The sequence below is a fragment of the Plecotus auritus genome (assembly GCF_963455305.1).
Source record: "Plecotus auritus genome assembly, chromosome: 2".
NCBI classification, from domain to species: Eukaryota; Metazoa; Chordata; class Mammalia; order Chiroptera; family Vespertilionidae; genus Plecotus; species Plecotus auritus.
In genome coordinates this window covers 29,836,338-29,857,609 of record NC_137771.1, presented here as the reverse complement: position 1 = coordinate 29,857,609, position 21,272 = coordinate 29,836,338, and the positions used below count along the sequence as shown (strand labels likewise).

Below are 21,272 nucleotides of genomic sequence, written 5' to 3'. Positions count from 1 at the left end.
AGATCCTTTTTTGTCCTAGTGTGAGTTCTTTTGTTCCCCTGAGCGCATACATAAATTGGCCCACAAAGACCCTTGTGTTACATACGTGAACTGCTCTATAGGACATCCATGTAAATTGTCCTGGGGCGCATGAGGAATCATTGGGTTGTACTGTGTGTGTGTGTGTGTGTGTGTGTGTGTGTGTGTGTGTGTGCTGAGTGGGAGGGGAGACACCAGAACAATATCCTCCCCCCATCCCTCTTCAATAGGCGGAAGCCACTGGCTTCCTCCCTTTCCTGCCTCCTGTGTGCTGGCAAGACTGAGGACCGAGAGGAGAAGAGGGGATGGAAAAATCGGCCCAAAGAACAGTCTCCAGGTCTGTCTTTACCACACCCTCCCCCCACCTCTAGACCCCAATCCTGGGCCTTCTAGGCCACACCCATCCCCAGCCTGTGGAGATCACACTGGGGGGCCTAGGGGCCCTGAAGCAGGATAAGTCCTTCCCACCCCTCTCCCCGGCCACCCCTCCCACCCAAGCCATCTCATTTCCTCTTCCTCCCCAGCACCAACACTCACTGACTAGCACAGGCTGAGCAGCCAGACCCAGAGTCACTGACCGTGGGCTCAGCTTGTCCTGGTGGCCTGGTCAGCCTCCAGAGTATGGTCTGGCTGGGGCCCCCTTTGCTGCTCCCCATCATCTTCTTGGCTTCTCATGTTGGTAAGTCTTCCCCAAGCCATGACGCACCCAGCCCCCCAAGGCCCTGATTCTACCCCAGTAAACTCTATCATCACTGTCAACAATTCCATCCATATTGTAATCAGCTAGAAAGTGGGATTGAGGCCAGGAAAACCTAGAAAATGGTATCAGGCACTAGAAATCACTACAGCCTGGGGCTAAAAGAGGGGAGGAGAAGGGAGGGATGGAAGGGGAGGGGTGGGGAGGGGAAGGGCCATTAACTGTGTTGGATCTTAAGATCTGTGGGGAACAGCAGGGCCTACAAAATTTTCAGTGCGTGATCATATGGTCCTTGTGTTGCATTCATTTAATTATTCACTTGACAAACATTCATCAAGAACCAACAATATTCCAGGGGCTGTGCTAAGTGGTGGGCAGCCTCCAGAGCTGCACAGTGATTAACTGATGCTGACCTCCTACGGCTGTTATGGGGTTTAAATGAAGTAATTTACACAGAGCGATTGGCACAACGTGTGGCACTTGGTAGGGGCTTCTGAATAAGTGTGCTGGCCAAAGAATGCAGAGGCTGTCTTCGAGTGGTTCACAGTCTAGTGGGGGCTAAACACATAGGCATAAGGAGCTCCAGAGTAGCGCTTACTCTGCCTTGGGCAATAGGTAAAAAGGGGGTCATGAAAGCCTTAATTGAGACCAGCTGTCTTCATTCCAGGCAGCCAGCAATAGATGCAAGTCTCAGAGGCATGAAAGTACCTGGGAGAGGAGGTTCCTAAAGGGAACACAGCAGGAGGGGCAGTGTGTGAGCAGCAAGGGGCTCAAGAGCTTGCACTTTATCCTGAGGGCAATAGGGGCCATGGAAGGTGGTAGGCTAGAGAGACACAGGGTCTTAGCTGGATCACTTTTGGAGGATGTGTTGAGAAAGTAGGGGTGTAGCTATTGGGATTGTCAAAGTGAGTAAGGGTGAAGGCTAACAAGGATGGGCTTGCAGATGGGGATAAAGTCAAGAGGCTTAGAGGAGACAGGATTTGCAGAATTTTGTGACTGATTAGGGCAGACAGTATAATGCTTAAAGGTGTGGACTTGAGAGTCAGACAACTTGGTTCTGCCAGTTACTAATATTATGACCTTGGGCAAGTACTTCTCTGAGTCTTCCTTCCCTGGCTATAAAATTGGGGTAATAACACCTACCTCCCCAGATAGTATGATAAAATGAGAGAACATAAGTAAAGTGTCTGGCGTACAATTGACCTCCAATAAACATTAATTATTATGACAGTAGGAGTATAAGATAACTCCGAAGTTTGTGTCTCAGGTGGCTGGTGCCATCCGCTGAGTCAGGGAGCACTGAAAAGTAGCAGGTTTGCCCTGGCCGGGTAGCTCAGTGGGAGGGTCACCTCATACTCCAGAAGGTTGTGCATTCGATTCCTGGTCAGGGCACATACCTAGGTTTCCGGTTATATCTCTAGCTGGGGCACATACAGGAGTTAATTGATCAATGTTTCTCTCTCACATTGATGTTTCTGCCTCTCTCTCTCTTTCTCTCTCTCTCCCTTCCTCTCTTTCTCAAATCAATTAATATATATGTAATCTCCTTGGAGATTTATGTAATCTCCTTGGGTGAGGATTAAAAATATATATATTTACACACACACACACAAAAGAAGACACAGGTTTGAGGAAGGCTGATGGACAAGCAGGCCCAAGCTGAGAGGCTGTCCCAGGGCTATTGACTCAGAGGTGACATTAAAGCCAAAAAAAGAGAGAATTGCCCTAGCCAGTTTGGCTCAGGGGATAGAGTGTCAGCCTATGGACTGAAAGGTCCCAGGTTTGATTCCGGTCAAGGGCACATGCCTGGGTTGAGGGCTCAATTCCCAGTGCGGGTTGTGCAGGAGGCAGCCAATCAATGATTCTCTCTCATCGTTGATGTTTCTATCTCTCTCTCCCTCTCCCTTCCTCTCTGGAATCAATAAAAATATATTAAAAACAACAGCAAAGAATGAGCTGCTCAAGGAAGCCTATAGAATAATTATCACCCTCCTCTGTAAATGGAAAGATATCAACTTCACTGAAGGGTGTGAGGATTCATTGGAAATCAGATGCTTGGCATATGGCAGGCGGTCATCAAATGCTAGCTTCATTTACCCCTGGTAGACTTAGGGAGAATATTAGTGGATAAGCTAAGAGGCATTTAAACTAATTACTTGGCAGTTAGCAGGCAGTGACAGAGAAGGAGGGGCTCAGAAAGGTATGGGGTCATGTGGCTGAGAGTCTGGGCTCCACATAGTCAGGCCTGGACTCTGGCTCTACTTGGTTTCCCACACTCTCTGCCTTACATTGCATGCCCCAGCCGCACTGAATTTGGACATTACCCTATCCGTACCATAATATTTTTCATTCCATGTCTTTACTCAGGCTGTGCCCTTTCCTACCACTGACCTCTCCCCTCGCTATTTTCCTCACCCTTCTATGTCCTCCTGCTCGGTTTTAAGACCCTCCAGGGAGGTCTCCATCCCCCAGAAGGCATCTCTTCATCCCCTGCAATGGGTCAGGCACCCATCGTCTGTGCTTCCCTGCAGGGCGCCTGCATTTGACAGGTGTGTCCATGTCTATTCTCCAGCAAGGCCGGGAGTTCTACTGAAGGCAAAGACCTGGGGCCCACCTGTGTCTCTGCACATTGGCCAGCGCCTGCCCCAGCCTGGCCTCTGTCCCTGGCTTTTCGCTGAGCCCACAGTTCTCTTCCTTTCTGCCCCACAACCACCTGGCTGCGGAACCCAGCCTTTCCGGCCTTAAATCCCAGCACTGCAAACATGTCCAGATTTCTCCCAGCGCTCTATTCTCCTTGGCGCTCCCAGCCTGCACATTCGGGGTGGGGGGCAGGAAGAGTGTAGGCGGGGCAGGGAGAGCTGCTCCCTTGGCAGAGCAGTTTGAGAGACAGGTCGGGAAAAGGGGACTGACAGCGAATGAAAAGGAAAGGGAGACAGGGAGCCTAGATCATTCTTGCCAAAGCTGGGCTGCAAAGGGAAGCCATCTGGCAGAAGAAGGAAGGGGGCTTTGTTTTTGTTTTTGCTCTTTTAGGGTGAAGAGGCTGAAGGGAAAGGGGTCAGTGTACCCGGAAGGGTCAGGAAGGGCTGGGGACGGAAATGCCTGCTCAAGTGCAGAGCCTGAAGGTGGGGAAGAGGGGGTGGGGAGGGAGGGAGGTTGGGGCCCGGTCGGATCCCAGGACTGCTGTCCCTTCCCAGGTGCAGCCGTGGACCTGACGCTGCTGGCCGACCTGCGCCGCTTGGAGCCGCACCGGTTCTACCTGACCTGTGTGTCTGGGGAGGTCGGCGCTGGCAGGGGCTCGGATGCCTGGGGCCAGGCCTTGCTGCTGGAGAAGGACGACCGCATCGTGCGCACGCCCCGGCCGCGGCCCCCGCCGCAGCTGGCCCGGAACGGCTCGCAGCGGATCACGCTGCACGGCTTCTCCAAGCCCTCCGACCTGGTGGGCGTCTTCTCCTGCGTGGGCGGCTCGGGGGCCCGGCGCACCAGCGTCCTTTACGTGCACAACAGCCCTGGGGGTGAGTCTAGCCCGCTGTCAGGAGGGAGAGGAGGGGCTGCCCTTGACCTCTGACCGCACCCTCCATCCACCCCACAGCCCAGCTGCTCCCTGACAAAGTCACACACACGGTGAACAAAGGGGACACGGCTGTGCTTTCCGCGCGTGTGCTCAAGGAGAAGCAGACAGATGTGATCTGGAAGAGCAACGGTAAGGGGAGCATTTGAGCTGGTTGGGCAGGTAAACCCATAGATCTGACACCCCAACACCTCCATGGCCATGGGCATCCCCAACTTTGGCCGCTTACCTACCCGTCATTCCCATATACCTGTTATCCCCCTGGCCAATCTCCAGGGCCCCCATATGTCCTGGACCAGGTCCATGAAAGCACCTGCATCCATCTCTAGCTCCAAGCTGTCCTCCTGCAGCCAGAGGACCGGTGGCATCATGGTCACCTGCCTACTCCCCCTGTCACCCCCAAATTAGCATTATGTTAACCCCCCACCTCCCCATATGACTCTCCCCTAGGAGCTAGCAGGTATGGAGCCCAGATGGCAGGAGCAGCAGCCCCATGAGGAAGAAAACTGGTAACCAAGTCCTAGTACAGGGAAAGTCTAGATCTGTCCAGATGTGTGCTGGGGCCTGGCCACACCTGGGAGCTCAGCCATCCCATGGGAGGAAGCTGTTTTCCTCTGTGGTCCCAGAGACCCTCAGACCCACAGCCTTTTGACTGCCTTTTGGGTCCCTGGACTCCTGAGGTCAAGGGGTTTGCCTCCTGAGCTCCAAGGCCTCTGAAGGGATGTGGATAGTCAGGTAGACCTGGGCTCCCTAGAGTCTCCATTCAGTCCTAAGCAAAGAGCCAAGCAGGGCATGGGGCAGGCACAATTGTCTAATATTAGAGTCTGCAGGTCCTGGAGGGAGACCTCCTGAGAGAAATCCCAGAGTAGATAACACCTGAACTGTGCCCTAAAGGAGGAATGGGAATTGGCCAGACAAAGAAGAGGGAGAGCAAAGGTAGGAAGAGAAACCAGCAGTTCAGGAATTCAGGAATGTTAGGAGTCAGGCAGGCTGTGGAGAGGTATGGGGCCAGAGGGCTATGCAGTAGCCAAAAGGTGAAGAAAATGATGGGCTAGGGCAGTGGTCGGCAAACTCATTAGTCAACAGAGCGGCACCGCATGTGGCTCGCCGACCACTGGACTAGGGCATTGGATGTGGCCCTGAGGGCCGTGGAGAACTACTGAAGAGGTTAAGCAGGGAGCTGCAGAGGGCTTTGTTGCAGAAAAACACACACTGGCTGCTGAGTAGAGGGCAGATGGGAAAGGGAGAGACAGGAAGCAGAGACCAACCACTTAGGAGGCTATGGAAAGTGGGGACCAGGATGGCAGGTGGCAGTGGGCCTGGAGAGAAGAGGACGCTTTTGGAGGTGAGAGGAGACAGACTGAACAGGACTGTGATTTACTGAGTGGTTGGTGGATATGATGAGAGGATGCTCCCCAGCTTTCTGGCTTTTGGGTACAAACACTTTGTGCTTTCCCCCAGGTGGGATCACAGTGCATGATGCACATTGATTCGGCCTGAGCAGAGGTGAACAGAGGGAGGGACACCAGCTCTCAAATAGTACTGAGGCCCCTGACCCGCTTATGCCCCTCAGGATCCTACTTCTATACCCTGGACTGGCATGAGGCCCAGGATGGGCGGTTCCTACTGCAGCTCGCAAATGCACAGCCACCAATGAGCGGCATCTACAGTGCCACCTACCTGGAAGCCAGCCCCCTGGGCAGTGCCTTCTTTCGGCTCATCGTGCGGGGTTAGGGGCTGGGAGCAGGGGTGGTGGCTGGTGTGGGAGGTTGGGAGCCCTGTGGGTACTTCCTGTGGGTCCCCAGGCTGCCCCACCCCTCAGCAGCAGTGCTCAGGTGGGTGAGGGTCTCCTGCTGAAAGCACACTCCTCCAGGCTGTGGGCCAGGGCGCTGGGGACCAGGCTGTACCAAGGAATGCCCAGGCTGCCTACATGGAGGTGTCTGCCATGACCAGGATGGCGAGTGCGTATGCCCCCCTGGATTCACTGGCACCCGCTGTGAGAAGGGTAAGGAGGAGGGGGAGCTAGGACCTAGGTAGGAGAGGATGCCTGGCTGGGAGAAAGACCCTTGAACCATGGGGATGGAGCTTGAAGGAAGAGAGAGTACCAAGTAGGTCCCGGACCCTGGGACCTACCAGAAACCTCTACACCACATGTCCTCTTTCCAGCCTGCAGAGAGGGCCGTTTTGGGCAGAGCTGCCAAGAGCAGTGCCCAAGTACATCAGGCTGCCGGGGCCTTACCTTCTGCCTCCCAGACCCCTACGGCTGTTCTTGTGGATCTGGCTGGAGAGGAAGCCAGTGCCAGGAAGGTATGCACTAACCCACTCTCCCAGTCCCTGACCCAGAGAACTGGCACGAGCTTGGCCTGGACCCTTCACTTTGGCCCTGACCTGCACACCAGGCCCTCCACAGTCCCCTGCTCACCTGACCAGTGCCCTCTCCACCCAGCCTGCCATTACCCAGGCCCCAGCCGTGCTTTTGTTGCCCCCTGACCTGTGCCCCTCTAACATACCCTTTCTGTTTCCAGCCTGTGCCCCTGGTCATTTTGGCGCTGACTGCAGCCTCCAGTGCCAGTGTCAGAATGGCGGCACTTGTGACCGCTTCAGTGGCTGTGTCTGCCCCCCCGGATGGCATGGAGTGCACTGTGAGAAGTCAGGTATGAACACAGGGCTCTCGGATCCTTTAAGATAAGCCAGCCTTCACCAGACACATCTCCCTGTTAATGCTCTAAGTCCTGCCCTCAGGGAGCTCATGGTCTGGGAGCAGTTCTCACCACCCAGTCTGTACCATCCATATAGAGATGAGCAGAAGAAGCCCAGAGTGAGTGGTAGCCAGACGGTCAGAGAGGGCTTCTTGGAAGAGGTGAGATCTGAGATGGAATCTGAAGGACAAAAGAGAGATGGCTGGGCAAAGAGCATGGACAAAAGCTTGGGTACCAGGAGAGTAGAGTAAGGGGAGGCTGCGTAGTGGTCAGAAGAGGTCACATCTTGGGGACTTTGAATGGCAGGCAATAGTTTGCACTTAATATGATAGGGACAGGAAGGAATTGTTGAAGAGGCACAAGGTTGTCAGATTTGTGTTTAAGAAAGGACCCCAGCTGCTGGGAGACCCCAGATGATCTGCGCAGGCAGGGCCCGTGTTCTAGTCATGAGGCTGAGGCTGTGAAGGCCCTCGTTTTGGTATGAAAAGATCTTAGGAGGTGGGGGGTGCAAGAGATAGACTCTGTGCCTGATCAGAGGGCCTTAGAGGACTCACACGGGACTTTGCTGGCTTTCAGGCTTGAGTGAGTGACTGAGCAGATGGCAGTGCCTCCGCTGAGATGCATGACACAGGATGAAGGGCACTTTGGCGGTCATGTGCCTGCCCCTGTGATGGCTCCAGGATAAATGTCCTTTCTCTCCCCAGACCGAATCCCCCAGATCTTAGATGTGGCCTCAGAACTAGAGTTCAACTTTGGAACGATGCCCCGTATCAACTGTGCAGCTGCTGGAAACCCCTTCCCAGTACCAGGCAACATGGAGCTCCGCAAGCCAGATGGCACCATCCTCCTGGTCAGCCCCTGCATCCCAACCCAGGGCCCCTGACCGCCAGCCTTACAGTTGGTCCCTCAGATCTCTGACCCCTTAAGGCTTTCTGCCATCTCTACCCACTGGCCTGAGGAAGGTTCAAATGGGGTCTAGCTGATTGTTGAGGGGCTGCCTCCTGGCCTCTGTCCCCTCATCAGTCTAGACCAGTGGTCGGCAAACTCATTAGTCAACAGAGCCAAATATCAACAGTACAACGATTGAAATTTCTTTTGAGAGCCAAATTTTTTAAACTTAAACTTCTTCTAATGCCACTTCTTCAAAATAGATTCGCCCAGGCCGTGGTATATTGTGGAAGAGCCACACTCAAAGGGCCAAAGAGCCGCATGTGGCTCACGAGCCGCGGTTTGCCGACCACTAGTCTAGACAGATGTGTATCTGCCACATGGATATACTTTGTCTTTGGTTTGTCCCCTTCCCCTGTCTCTCTTAGTCTACCAAGGCCATTGTGGAGCCAGATAGGACTACAGCTGAGTTTGAGGTGCCGAGTTTGGCTCTTGGGGACAGTGGACTCTGGGAATGCCGCGTGTCCACGTCTGGTGGTCAAGACAGCCGGCGCTTCAAGGTCAACGTCAAAGGTCAGTGATGTCCATGGAGAAGGGCAACAGGCAGAGTAGGCACTAGCTGGTGCTGCTCAGACTGGGCATCGTAGCAGGAAGGGCAAGGGCATCTAAGGTCACAGCCCAGGCAAAGAAGAAGGCATATGGTCAACCAGAGATCTAGGCTGGACAGTGTCAGAGTGGGAGTACCACTCAGTCCCATCTGGAAAGGACATCCTGTGCCCCCCAAAATGGGACACCCCCTGGCCTCACCCAGCTTCCTGCCTGCCTGGCCATGCTTGTCCTCTCCACCTCCCACAGACACACAGTGACCTTTACCTCTGCCTCTGGGATGCTACTTGGCCCTCTGACCCACACCATAGGGCACTCGTGTCAGGAGAGGGTGACCTGCTCAACTTCCCAGAGGTGAAATAAGGAGGGAGTTGCCAGTGCCAAGGACTGCTCAGAACAGAGCATGCCCACCTTCTCCAGCACCATAGTCTTGACCATTCACACCCCCTGCCACCTCTTGGTTCTTCTTTCCCTCTGGTCCCCGCACTCCCTCCTCCCCACGTAAGTCCAGTCTTCTCTTTTAGTTCCCCCTCCCACTCTTCCCACCTGCTCACCATCCCCTTCCCACCACTCTGCAGCTCCTCACCACCAGGAAATATTAGCATGGCCCTAGGGCTCCACCTCCAGCCTTTCTCTTCTCACTTCCCCCAGGCTTTGTACCCAGACAATTTAGGTTCTAATCCTCACTCTACAAGTTCCTAGCTTCATGCCTTAAGCAGGTTACTTAGCCCCTCATAGCTTGTTTCTCTCTGTAAAGTGAAGATAGCAGCGCTCACTTGACAGGGTTGCTATGAAGAGTAAATTAAATGATGCACTTAAACATGGTACCATAGTGCTCGATACTTGTGCCCATGCTGCCCAGGGGGCAGAACTCTGTCGTCCTTGGGCCCTGGCCACCCTGGACATCTGCTGAAGTTGGCCTCCCCAGTCCAGATCCAAACCGAGACCCAAGGTGTCTTCGTTGGCCAGAGTCCTCTCATGTTTCTGAGGACTGGGTGGGCTTTCTGGGCCATGCCTTACCCTGCATCTCCTGGCAGTACCCCCGGTGCCCTTGACTGCTCCTGGGCTCCTGGCCAAGCAGAGCCGCCAGCTGGTGGTGTCCCCGCTGGTCTCCTACTCTGGGGACGGACCCATTACCTCTGTCCGCCTGCACTACCGGCCCCAGGACAGCACCAGGGCCTGGTCCTCCATTGTGGGTGAGTGGGGAGAGAGCTGGGGTGGCACAGCGGTATTGGGTAAGAATGAGGGGAGAATGAGAGGAGGGAGAGTGGCATAAGGGGAAGAAAGGGCTGAAGGGAGAATGGTGGCTTCTGGAAACGACCGAATGATGTATGCTATTGCATCCCATCCTCAGTGGACCCCAGTGAGAATGTGACCTTAATGAACCTCAGGCCGAAGACAGGATACAATGTCCGTGTGCAGCTGAGCCGACCAGGGGAAGGTGGGGAGGGGGCCTGGGGGCCTCCCACCCTCATGACCACAGACTGTCCTGGTGAGAGGCCAAGAGTCATCCTTTCCTGTCCCATAGGGACTACTATCCCGTGCACTCAGGCGCTGTCAAGCTTATCACCCCTCCCCCCACCCCCCTTGGGCCCCTGCCTTTCCCACTGGAGGTTGTCCCACCCTGCCCCCTGAGGATCACTGCACTGTACAGCCCCAAGGACTCATTGATCCCTGACCTCTGGCCCCAGAGCCCTCGTTGCAGCCATGGCTGGAGGGCTGGCATGTGGAGGGCCCTGACCGGTTGCGAGTGAGCTGGTCCTTACCCTCGGTGCCTGGGCCACTGGTGGGCGATGGTTTCCTGCTGCGCCTGTGGGACGGGGCACGGGGACAGGAGCGGCGGGAGAACGTCTCGTCCCCCCAGGCCCGCACCACTCTCCTGACGGGACTCACGCCTGGCACCCACTACCAGCTGGATGTGCGGCTCTACCACTGCACCCTCCTGGGCCCTGCCTCGCCCCCCGCACGCGTGCTTCTGCCCCTCAGCGGTATGCTCGAGAAGGGGAGAAGGGCTCAGAGTGAGGACAGGGGACACATGAGACCCAAAAGGACATGGGAGGTTACAAGACCTGGATGGATGTGGAGAAAACCCAGGACACATGGAAAACATGGGCATAGCAGGACCTACAACATCAAGCATACATGGACATGGGGAGGACATGGGACAGGGGCAACACAGGGCATAGGGGGGCATGAGGAGGACCTAAGACTCCTGGTATGTAAGGAGAATAAGGGGAAGCAGAAGCTCAAGGGTGAAGGAGATCATAGGGAGAGGAAGTCAGCCCAAGAGGGAAGGAGGAGGTTGGCAGGGTAGCTCCCATTCTGGGGTCCTCAGAGGGGACACCACTAGAGCGGATGACCTATCTGACCCACAGCTCCATAACTTGGTCCTGTCTGAGCCCTGCCTTTCCATCCTCATCTCTTCAGGACCCCCAGCGCCCCGACATCTCCATGCTCGGGCCCTTTCGGACTCTACGATCCAGCTCACATGGCAGCGCCCAGAGGCTCCGGCTGGGCCTATATCCAAGTACATCGTGGAGGTGCAGGTGGCTGGAGGCTCAGGAGACCCACTGTGGATGGATGTGGACAGGCCCGAGGAGACAAGCACCATCGTTCGCGGCCTCAATGCCAGCACACGCTACCTCTTCCGTGTGCGGGCCAGTGTCCAGGGTCCCGGTGACTGGAGCAAGATGGTAGAAGAGTCTACCCTGGGCAACGGTGAGAGAGCAGGACCCATGGGAACTTCCAGGCCGTGGGGTCAGACTCAGTACTCCCTCCCTCCACATGATCCTCTGCCTTGGAGCTAGGGCATCCTAGGCCCTCCCAACAAGTGATACAAGTCCTGGTACTGGGGACCCTGGCCCTTCCCTTCTTATGACCTTCTATCCTAGTGCTGGGAAAATCATGTTACCCCAGTCACCCATGGGCCCTAGGCCTGACATCCCTGAACCCTCCCTGGTACTGGGATCTCTGACCTCTCTCTCCCCATGAGCACTGCCTCTGTCCCTCTGACCCCATGGTGGCCTCTTGGTTTCCTGACCCAGGGGTCCCCATGATCTGCCCATCTTATTATGTACAGGGCTGCAGAGCCAGGGCCCAGTCCAAGAGATCCGGGCAGCAAAAGAGGGCCTAGATCAACAGCTGATCCTGGCTGTGGTGGGCTCCATGTCTGCCACATGCCTCACCATCCTGGCTGCCCTCTTAACCCTGGTGTGCATCCGCAGAAGCTGCCTGCACCGCAGACGCACCTTCACATACCAGTCAGGATCGGTCAGTCACCTACCTGTCCTAGCCTTGGGGCACATGCATGCAGACTCTATGTATATATGTTTCTACCTATGTACAGACAAGTACTTGTACACCCGAGCGTGTGTATGTGTGTGTGTGTGTGTATTTGTTGCAGGTATAAAACTATACCTAATGACACTTAAGGGCATAAAATACCCATTTCTTTATTTCTCTAAAACTGAACTCAGCTTATGAGCTATTAGTGGTGAAACATTGCTATTAGTGGTGAAACATTGCTATCAGTGGTGAAACATTTCATATTCCTAATTCAAAATAACTTGGTCATGTCTATATTTCACTATGGTCATTTCAGGATTCGCCCCCTTCTCCATGGGGGTGATCTAAGCCTATGTAGCATGGTGATATCGTGGAGGGACACCCGAGCTTCATGCTGGCCTCTGTCCTGAAAAGCCCTCCCCAACTCTGGAGCCGGCTTCCATCTCCATACAGCTGTGGCTGATGGTCTCAGCCCTTCTCTGGCCTCCTGCCAACAGATTACTCATTCTATGAACTACTCATCCCGTCCTCCATCTTTCAAATCCCAGGGCTTCCATGGGGAGACTTAAGGACTCTGGGGTGCTTCCCTGTAACCTGCAGAAGACAACATATCCTATGACCCTCAGACCCATTGTTACTACCCTTTATACAGCTGTTTCTACCACCATAGACTTGTGCTGGGCCTGCAGCCTCACCCATCGCTCCTTGGGAAAGGAAACACAAACGTCCACTCTTCCTGGCTTCCCTGTCTGAGTTTTCTGTAGTCCTTAGGAGTGAGGGTAGGGTGCTGGCTCATCTTAAAGGACCAAGTCTGCTCATCTTGTCACCTCCTCCATTTCTCACCTGCTCCTACCTCTCTCTCTTTCCTTGGTCCTGTCTCCTCTGAGATCTTTGCCACTGTTGCAACTTATGACCTGAAGTCTGCCCTTTTTCCTCCACGTCTGGGCTCTTGGTATTTACAACCAAGCTTTGGCATTTCAAAAAAAAGACCCTCTTCTCTCTCAAGGGCTGATCCTTGTGATAGAAAGCCTAGTGTCCAAAGCTATTGTCTCTGCCATGCTTTAAAAACTCCTTTCAGAGATTCAATTGGCTTCTTTGTTCAGGCTGCGTGGGCCCTTCTTCTTCGGTCAGTGTGCACCAAAAGCCGTCACTGCTATAGTGGGGAGGGTAATAGTACAAATGTTGGGAAAAGGAGGTAGGAAAGCAGCTTTTAACATATATGTTGTGCTAACATATACCAAGATATACCCCTGCTACATGTGCCTGTGTGGGTGTGTGCCATGAGTGTGTGCCATGTGTGCATGCATGTGTATATCCCCATGAGCACTGCCTCTGTCCCTCTGCTTGTGCTCCTCCATGTGCACATGTCCATGTGGACCTCTGCATGGATGCACCTGCATACGGTACCACCGCTAAAAAAATGCATGTGCACGCTGGTGTGTGCGTTCAGCTGTCCATGTCTCATGCAAATCAGTGTGACCCATGTCCCCACCCCTTCCCCATCAAGCTCAGAGCCCCCCATCATGGCTGTCTTAGCACATCTTCCAGTTCTCATATTGGCAGCTAACCTTGTGTTATTCTACTGTTTCTTTTTTCTGCTGTCAGCCTTGCCCAGGTGGTCCAGCTCCTACTCAGATGGGGGCAATGGACATTCCTCTTTGTTATGGTCTTTCTATTTTTAGGCCCCAGGGTAGTTTTATTTATTTATTTTTTAAATATATTTTAATGATTTTTTACAGAGAGGAAGGAAGAAGGATAGATATTCAGAAACATCGATGAGAGAGAAACATCGATCAGCTGCCTCTTGCACACCTCCTACTGGGGATGTGCCCGCAACCAAGTTACATGCCCTTGACCGGAATCGAACCCAGGACCTTTCAGTCCGCAGGCCGACGCTCTATCCACTGAGCCAAACCGGTTTTGGCGGCCCCAGGGTAGTTTTAGAGTTATGGGTGAATGCCAAGTGGGTGGATGGTGATAACTCTGCTTCTGCTGCTATGGAGAAGAAAGCTCCTCCACTGGCTTAGAGCTAGGAATGTGCTCAATAAATGAAACCTAATCCTGGCCAGTGTGGCTCGGTTGGTTGGGAGGCACCAAAGGCTTGCTGGTTTGATTCCCAGTCAGGGTACATGCTGGGGTTGTGGGCTCTGACCCCAGTAGAGGGCATGCAGGAGGAAGATGATCGATGTTTCACTCTCACATCAATATTTCTCTCTCTCTAAGAATCAATGTAAAAAATAAATAAGGAAGGAAGGAAGGAAGGAAGGAAGGAAGGAAGGAAGGAAGGAAGGAAGGAAGGAAGGAAAGAAGGAAGGAAGGAAGGAAGGAAGGAAGGAAGGAAGGAAGGAAGGAAGGAAGGAAGGAAAGGAGTCCTAGGCTGGAGTCCTCTCCAGGGCATCCTTGGTGACAAAAAAAGCCTGGTTGTGGGATCAGCTCACTGCTTCCCATCACAACTCATTCCAATTCCTTTCTATTTCAAATGTTAGATATATCATCCTCCCATTGACTTAGATTGTGGCTTCTAGTGACTTTGCCTATTCCTTGTTCTTTCAGTGCCCCACACACCTGACCCCCAGGCTACAGCCTCTCTCAGTGGACATCTGTCCACCCAATGGCCCACCCATGGCTCCATCTCCTATGACTGCCTCAGTATGTTCTCTGCTGTGTGTGTGTCCCTAGCTGGCCACCAGATGCCCTCTGTCTGGGTCTCCATTATCTAACCACTCTTTGTCTATCAGTGCCTCTTGCTGACCCCATGTCTCTTGCATGGACTGTCTGCCCATTTGTCCCATCCTATGAAGGGTGAGGAGACCATCCTGCAGTTCAGCTCAGGCACGTTGACGCTGACCCGACGACCAAAACCACAGCCTGAGCCGCTGAGTTATCCGGTGCTGGAGTGGGAGGACATCACCTTTGAGGACCTCATTGGGGAGGGGAACTTTGGCCAGGTCATCCGGGCCATGATCAAGAAGGACGGGCTCAAGATGAACGCAGCGATCAAGATGCTGAAAGGTCTGCTGGGAGTGATCTTTGACCCCACACCCCACTCCTGACCCTCTCCTTTGTCCTACAGATCTCAGGCCCCATCTTGCTCCCTCTGGTAACTGACCTCAGCCCTTACCAGCTCATGCCCTTTCTCCAGAATTATTTCTGGCAAAAGTGATACTGGATTCTTTACACAGAATACGCCTCTGAAAATGACCATCGTGACTTTGCGGGAGAACTGGAAGTTCTGTGCAAATTGGGGCATCACCCCAATATCATCAACCTCTTAGGAGCCTGTGAGAACCGAGGTGAGCCCCCATCTTATCACCTACCCCTTCTTCGAAACCCCATTATCAGCCATCACCTCCTCCACATCAGTACCTTGCTGGGAGCTTCAGGTTACCTAATCATCACTATTCATTCTCCTTCATGCCTTATGCTCCCTGTCTACTATTGTTGGGTACTTGCTGCCACCAGCTTGCCTGTATATAAACTCCCAACATGTATCTCCCCACCTCCCAGGTTACTTGTATATTGCTATCGAATATGCCCCCTATGGAAACTTGCTAGATTTTCTGCGGAAAAGTCGGGTCCTGGAAACAGACCCAGTTTTTGCCCGAGAACATGGAACAGCCTCCACCCTCAGCTCCCGGCAGCTGCTACGTTTTGCCAGTGATGCTGCCAATGGCATGCAGTACCTGAGTGAGAAGCAGGTGTGTGTGTGTGTGTGTGAGTGTGAGTGCAGGGAGGGAAAGTGTGCTCGAGGGAAGAGGGGGGCCGATGGGCCGACCTCAGGAGATAAAATAAGCAGGCTCTGATTGGATGTGGGATTGAGGAATTGAGAAAAGGATATGACCCCAAGGTGCTGGCCTGGGGAGTAGGTGAGAGGACGGGATGAGAAGCAGGTCTGGAGGAGTTATTGCGTTTGAAGCATTTGAGGAACATTTTTAAAAATATATTTTTATTGATTTCATAGAGGAAAGGAGAGAGAGAGAGAGAAACATCGATGAGAATCATTGATAGGCTGCCTCCTGCATGCCCCCCACCAGGGATTGAGCCCGCAACCTGGGCATGTGCCCCTGACCAGAATCGAACCCAGGGCCCTTCAGTCCGCAGGCCAATGCTCTATCCACTGAGCCAAACCAGCTAGGGCTTGAGGAACATCTTGATGGAGGTGTTGAGTTAGCAGTTGTAGAGACCAGCCTAGAACTCAGGAGAGGCCTGGGCTGGAGACAACAATCTGGAAACTGTCACCATTAGGTGGTGATGCTAATAGTAAGGGAGAGTAGGAGACCCATCAGGAGAAGGTAAAGGAGGAGCAGAGAGTGGAGGCTGTAACACAAATCCAACGATACCCTGCTTGAATGAAAGGAGAGAGGGAACAGCAGTCGTAGGGGGAACATGAGACTGAGGGAAGGCATTTTAAACGTAGTAAAGTTATGAGTATCTTTGAAAGCAGAGGGACGCAGCACAGAGGGAGGAGTTGATGGATAGAGATCTCTGAGGAACGTGGAGGGTTGAGTGGAGACTTGGAACTCAAGAGAAAGGGTCAATTTGGGAAGAGAAGGGCCTTCCCCACCCTCATCAATTAAGGAGAGAAAGGTAGAACCATGCAAAGGGGAAATACCCGCCATTGCCCCAGGAAGAGGGATACACCAGAGCTTGGCCATGGACATACCACAGAAAGGAAGGGATGACAGCAGGCAGCACCGTGACTTTTCTCAGGCAGGAGTTGTTGTTCCAGGAGAAGACCTGGGTAGATGGGAAGAAGGGTAAGGGCTACTAAAGGCTCTGAGGGTGGCCATGAAAACTGGCTATGGGGTAGGACCCCTCACTGGCCCAGGAGTCCTGGGCTTACTCATTCCCAGTCTTCCCTGACTTCTCACTGTGCCTCCAGTTCATCCACAGGGACCTGGCTGCCCGAAATGTGCTGGTCGGAGAGAACCTGGCCTCCAAGATTGCCGACTTCGGCCTTTCTCGAGGGGAGGAGGTCTATGTGAAGAAGACAATGGTAAGTCTCAGTCCTCCCTCAGGTTCCATGCCTGGTCCTGCTCCCAAGAGCCCTCTAAACAGGCCCTTCCTCCTCACCCAACCCCTCAAACCCACTCTCTCCCAGGGGCGGCTCCCTGTGCGCTGGATGGCCATTGAGTCCCTGAACTACAGCGTCTATACCACCAAGAGTGATGTGTGAGTGTTGGGCAGGAATGGGTAGGAGGGCTTGGTCTCCCAAGGTTGCACACAGGCATAATCTGGACACATTTCATACATGTCTCAGGTAGTCCAAGGCATGACTTGGCTGCCCCTATGCTGTGTTCCACATGTGGCACATGTGTGATGCAGGTGTATCTTGGGTATATCTTGGTGATGCCCAGCATCTTAGTGGGAAGGTAGGGGACCTAGCTGGAAGGAAATTTTGTCTTAGAAGTTGTTTCAGGTGGGGATTGGGGTAGGGTAGTTTAGGGCAATGTTTGTGTAAGAGACAGGGGGATGTCTTAGAGAGGTTTGGGGGTGCTGGTGGATAATGCCCAGGTCAATGGGGAGAGACCATTCAAGAATGTTCTTACCTTCCTCTCTAAAGGGCAGGGACATCCCAATATGAGGGCCTAACCAGAATATGACCCCAAAGACTCCTTCTCTGTGCTCCCCACCTCCAGACAATCATCTTGGCACACTCCTCCACTCTCTCTGGGAAAACTAGTCTGCCCAACCCTCCAGCCATGGCTCTGCCTATTTGCTCCAAGCCCTGGCCTGTCCGGCTCACTGTCCACCACATGATCACCCCTCTGACCATCACTTGCCTACTTCCTTCTTCTGCTTCCAAACCCCCTAGATTCCCTCCCCCAACTAAAACTCCTACCCTGGCCTCACCTGGCTCTCACATACATGGAGGTTGTTACACTATAAGAGCCAGTTAAGAGCAAGGGCTTTGGAGTCAGATTACGAGGGTCTGAATCCCAGTTCTGCCACTTACTCTTTGTGTAACCTTGGGCAAGCCAGCTAGCCTCTCATTGCCTCAGTGTTGCCATCTATAGGGTTGGTGTGAGGGTTAAATGTATTAACATATACATTAAATGATCAGTGCCTGGCCCATAGGAAATGTACGATAAAAATGTTAGCTATGATTACATTGAGCCTGGGCGAAACCATGAAGGAATTTCAATGGAGCAGAGACCACAGCTGGCCAAGGCCAATCCTTACAGAATAGACACATGCAGAGGCTGGGATGGGCTACAAACCTGGGGTAGGCAGACACTAAAATGCTGGCCCCAGGGCCTAAAGGTAACTAAGTGCATCCTCCTCATTTCAGCTGGTCCTTTGGGGTCCTCCTCTGGGAGATCGTGAGCCTTGGTGAGTCCTACACCCCCATCCCCCAGGGTGCCCCACCTTACCCTTCTGGGGCCCTGGGCTGAGGAAGCTTTGTCCCCTCCTGCAGGGGGCACACCCTACTGTGGCATGACCTGTGCTGAGCTCTATGAGAAGCTGCCTCAGGGCTACCGCATGGAGCAGCCTCGGAACTGTGATGATGAAGTGTGAGTTGCCTCAGCCTCGAGCCTTGTGACCCCATCACCCCAAGTTGGCCCAACCCCTCATCTCAGTAATGTCCCATCTGCAGGTACGAACTTATGCGTCAGTGCTGGCGAGACCGCCCATACGAGCGACCCCCCTTTGCCCAGATTGCGCTGCAGCTGGGCCGAATGCTGGAAGCCAGGAAGGTGAGGAGGCGGGGTCATGAGGACTAGTGCTCACCAGGCTCACAGGACTGCCCTTGCATAGGAGCCAGCATCAGCCTCTGGGTGCCCGTTCTCACCACTAGTTGCCACCACAGCTAGACCAGGCCCCCTTTCCAGCTCTCAATAGGTTGGACATTAGGTCCTTCTAAACTTGTCCAAGGCCACTACTAGCCCCAGCAGCAAATCCCTCTCCAGGTCCAGCTCCCAGACTGCTTGCCTGTCCTCCTGAATGCCATCAGCCCATTCTCATCTAGGACACCTCTCCTCACCTGTCACAGAGCCAGAGTGCAATGCATGGGTGGTCAGCTGGGAATATGGATGGATGAATGGATGAATGGTACAGGAAATGAATGACTAGAATTAGTGGATAGATGATATATTCACATGATATAATCATATAAATAAACACAAAGTTAAATAACTGAATCTTATAACCAGGTAAATATACAAATTATCAAATAAATAGAAAGAAATAGATCACAATTAATGTAATACATTTGTAAACGCAAAGAGTTCTTCATATGAATTAATGACTAAATAGCAATAGGAATTAGTAAAGTATCTTAAGAATTAAGGAATGATCAAAATAACCATGTAAATAGGTAAAATGTCAAAAATAGCTTTATAAATAAATGATTAAGTGAATGAATGAATGAACTGAATGAATAAATGAGCAAAAAATTCATTGGATGAGTGCATGAAAAAACTACCAACTGTGTCAAGGGCCTCTCACCTGAGCCTCCAACTGTGGTGTCATGCCCTGCTGTTTAGGGCTGGTGGGGGATTCCTGAGTCTCCAGAACAAACCAAGGTCTTTTCAGATACCCCAACCACATGAAAGTCAGGGACCTCCAGGCCCCCATCCCTGGCCCCCACTAAAGTTTACTCTACTCCCCAGGCTTACGTGAACATGTCGCTGTTTGAGAATTTCACTTACGCGGGCATCGACGCTACAGCTGAGGAGGCCTGAGCTGCTGTCCAGGCAGAGCCTGGCTCTGCTGGTCAGAGCAAACCGCTCTTCAACCTGTGACTTCTGATCTTTGTAGCCTCTGACCTAAGCTGCCTCCAGGATTTTTTTTTAACTTAAGGAAGACAAGAGGGGATCCAGGGAAGGGGTGGGCTTAGGGGAATTGGGTCCTCATCCTTTGAAGTTGCTCCCCTGCCCCCTGCATATCTCTTACAGCTGCCTTCACATCCTTCCTCCTAGTTTGCCTGCTTCACATATGTGCTCCTCTCCTACTCCCCACACTCAAACCTCTACTTCTGCTCCTCCACCCAAGCCAGCACTCGCATCACTAACATGCCCTATTCAGCTGCTCCCCATTCCTGGCCTTGTAATCAGAAAAAAATAAATGCTCTGAGAAGCTCCATCCAATGTGTTCCTTTTACTGCTGGCCAATCCCAGGGAAAAGCTGAACCAAAGACAGAGAAACTAGACTTTCCAGGAAAAGAAACGCTGTTGTAGATCTGGTCCCCCTGTTGGGATTGCTTCTCCATGATGGGAGGTGTTCTGGAAGAACTATTTCACACCTATACCACCCCTACATTTTGGCCATATGAGAAGTCCAGTTTTCCCCTGATCTCTTCGCTACTCTTCTGCCCTATCCCCAACATGTCTCCCTGTATCTCTAGGTAGCTGCCAGCCTAGCATTCTTTGCTCTGTCCAAAGAGTCCATGCCAGGGTCAGCTGCAGCCCAGCCTCAGCTCAAACTGACATCTCAGCACCATCTGGCCTGTCTGGAGCTCCCATTTTTCTTTATGTCTCTAGACAGCTTTTCCTGGCTTGGTAGCCACCTTACTGCCCAGCATATGGGCCCCAAAAGAGGGAGGCATTTTCAGCCAGCCATAGTAGAATTTCTATGCCTCCCTCAGGGTCTCCAAGTGTGTTGGGAGGTGCTCCCTGTCCTGAAAGCTAGTCCGTGTCCTACTCCAAGTCATGTGGCCTTCAGGCTTGCCTATCCTTTTGGTTTCTCACTGCTGGCTTCTCACTGGTCCTTAGGAAACAACACTTGTCTTGCTTCACACATTTTTTTTTTTCAGTGAATCAGATGAAATAAAAAAAATGCATAACATGGTATGGTGTTATAAATAAGAGCACAGATTCTGGAATCACACAGACCCATGTCTAAGTCCTTGCTATATCATTATCTGTGTGAAATTGGTCAAATCACTTAACCTCTCTGAAAAAATGGGGTTAGTAACAGCTACCTGACTATTGTTAGCACTAAATGAGATCACACAGGCACAGTTTTCACAGCACTGGGCCTGGTACATAGTGCTCAATATCAGCAGATAATACATACAAGTGCAGGAAGATAAATGGGGTGGGGTAGGGGTTATCAGCATCTGTATTCCAAAAAGACCTGAATGGCTGGCGTGTGGAGCTGAATTTAAGAAGAAATTAACTGAGTAAATGGAAAGCTATGCAGGATGAAAGAGATGGGATTTGCTAAAGTTAAATTTCATTTCAGATACACTACAGGGATATTGCCAGGTCCAGGATGTGGGGATTACAAAGTTGTCCCTGATGGGGACCAAAAAACAAACAAAGATGCCCCTGTGGGGAGACAGATATGTAAACAAACAAAAAACAGAAGAGTATGCTATAAGAGAGGGAGGGTACCTGGGTAGCATATGTAGGAAGGAGATGGAGTCAGGAAAGCTTTTCCAGAGAAAGTGACATTTTAATATGGGCCATGAAGAAGTAGGGGCTCACCTGAGGAAAAGATCCTGGCAGGGGAAACAGCACCTGTGACATGTGTGTGTTCAGGAGCTGCAAAGAGTTCCATGTGGCTG

General features: G+C 52.5%; 1 protein-coding gene across 5 annotated transcripts; it reads left to right on the top strand.

Moving 5' to 3' along the window:
• The first annotated feature begins 584 nt into the window (after positions 1–584).
• TIE1 (tyrosine kinase with immunoglobulin like and EGF like domains 1) lies at positions 585–20,550 on the top strand. 5 transcript variants are annotated; one of them, XM_080656610.1, is made up of 23 exons: positions 585–697; positions 3,910–4,227; positions 4,305–4,415; positions 5,857–6,012; positions 6,157–6,288; positions 6,450–6,590; positions 6,809–6,937; positions 7,687–7,832; positions 8,299–8,443; positions 9,514–9,672; positions 9,831–9,968; positions 10,168–10,464; positions 10,904–11,194; positions 11,556–11,746; positions 14,563–14,773; positions 14,944–15,054; positions 15,269–15,459; positions 16,644–16,757; positions 16,863–16,933; positions 18,054–18,094; positions 18,180–18,276; positions 18,360–18,459; positions 19,375–20,550. In XM_080656610.1, the coding sequence occupies exons 1-23, from the start codon at positions 640–642 to the stop codon at positions 19,444–19,446; spliced, it is 3,420 nt and encodes a 1,139-aa protein (XP_080512736.1). In that variant the 5' UTR covers positions 585–639; the 3' UTR covers positions 19,447–20,550. The 5 variants fall into 5 exon arrangements, 4 of the variants coding, with proteins under 4 accessions (XP_080512736.1, XP_080512739.1, XP_080512737.1 ...); XR_013959950.1 differs by lacking the exon at positions 15,269–15,459 and having other exon boundaries at positions 618–697; XM_080656613.1 differs by lacking the exon at positions 10,168–10,464 and having other exon boundaries at positions 618–697.
• The last annotated feature ends 722 nt before the right edge of the window (positions 20,551–21,272 follow it).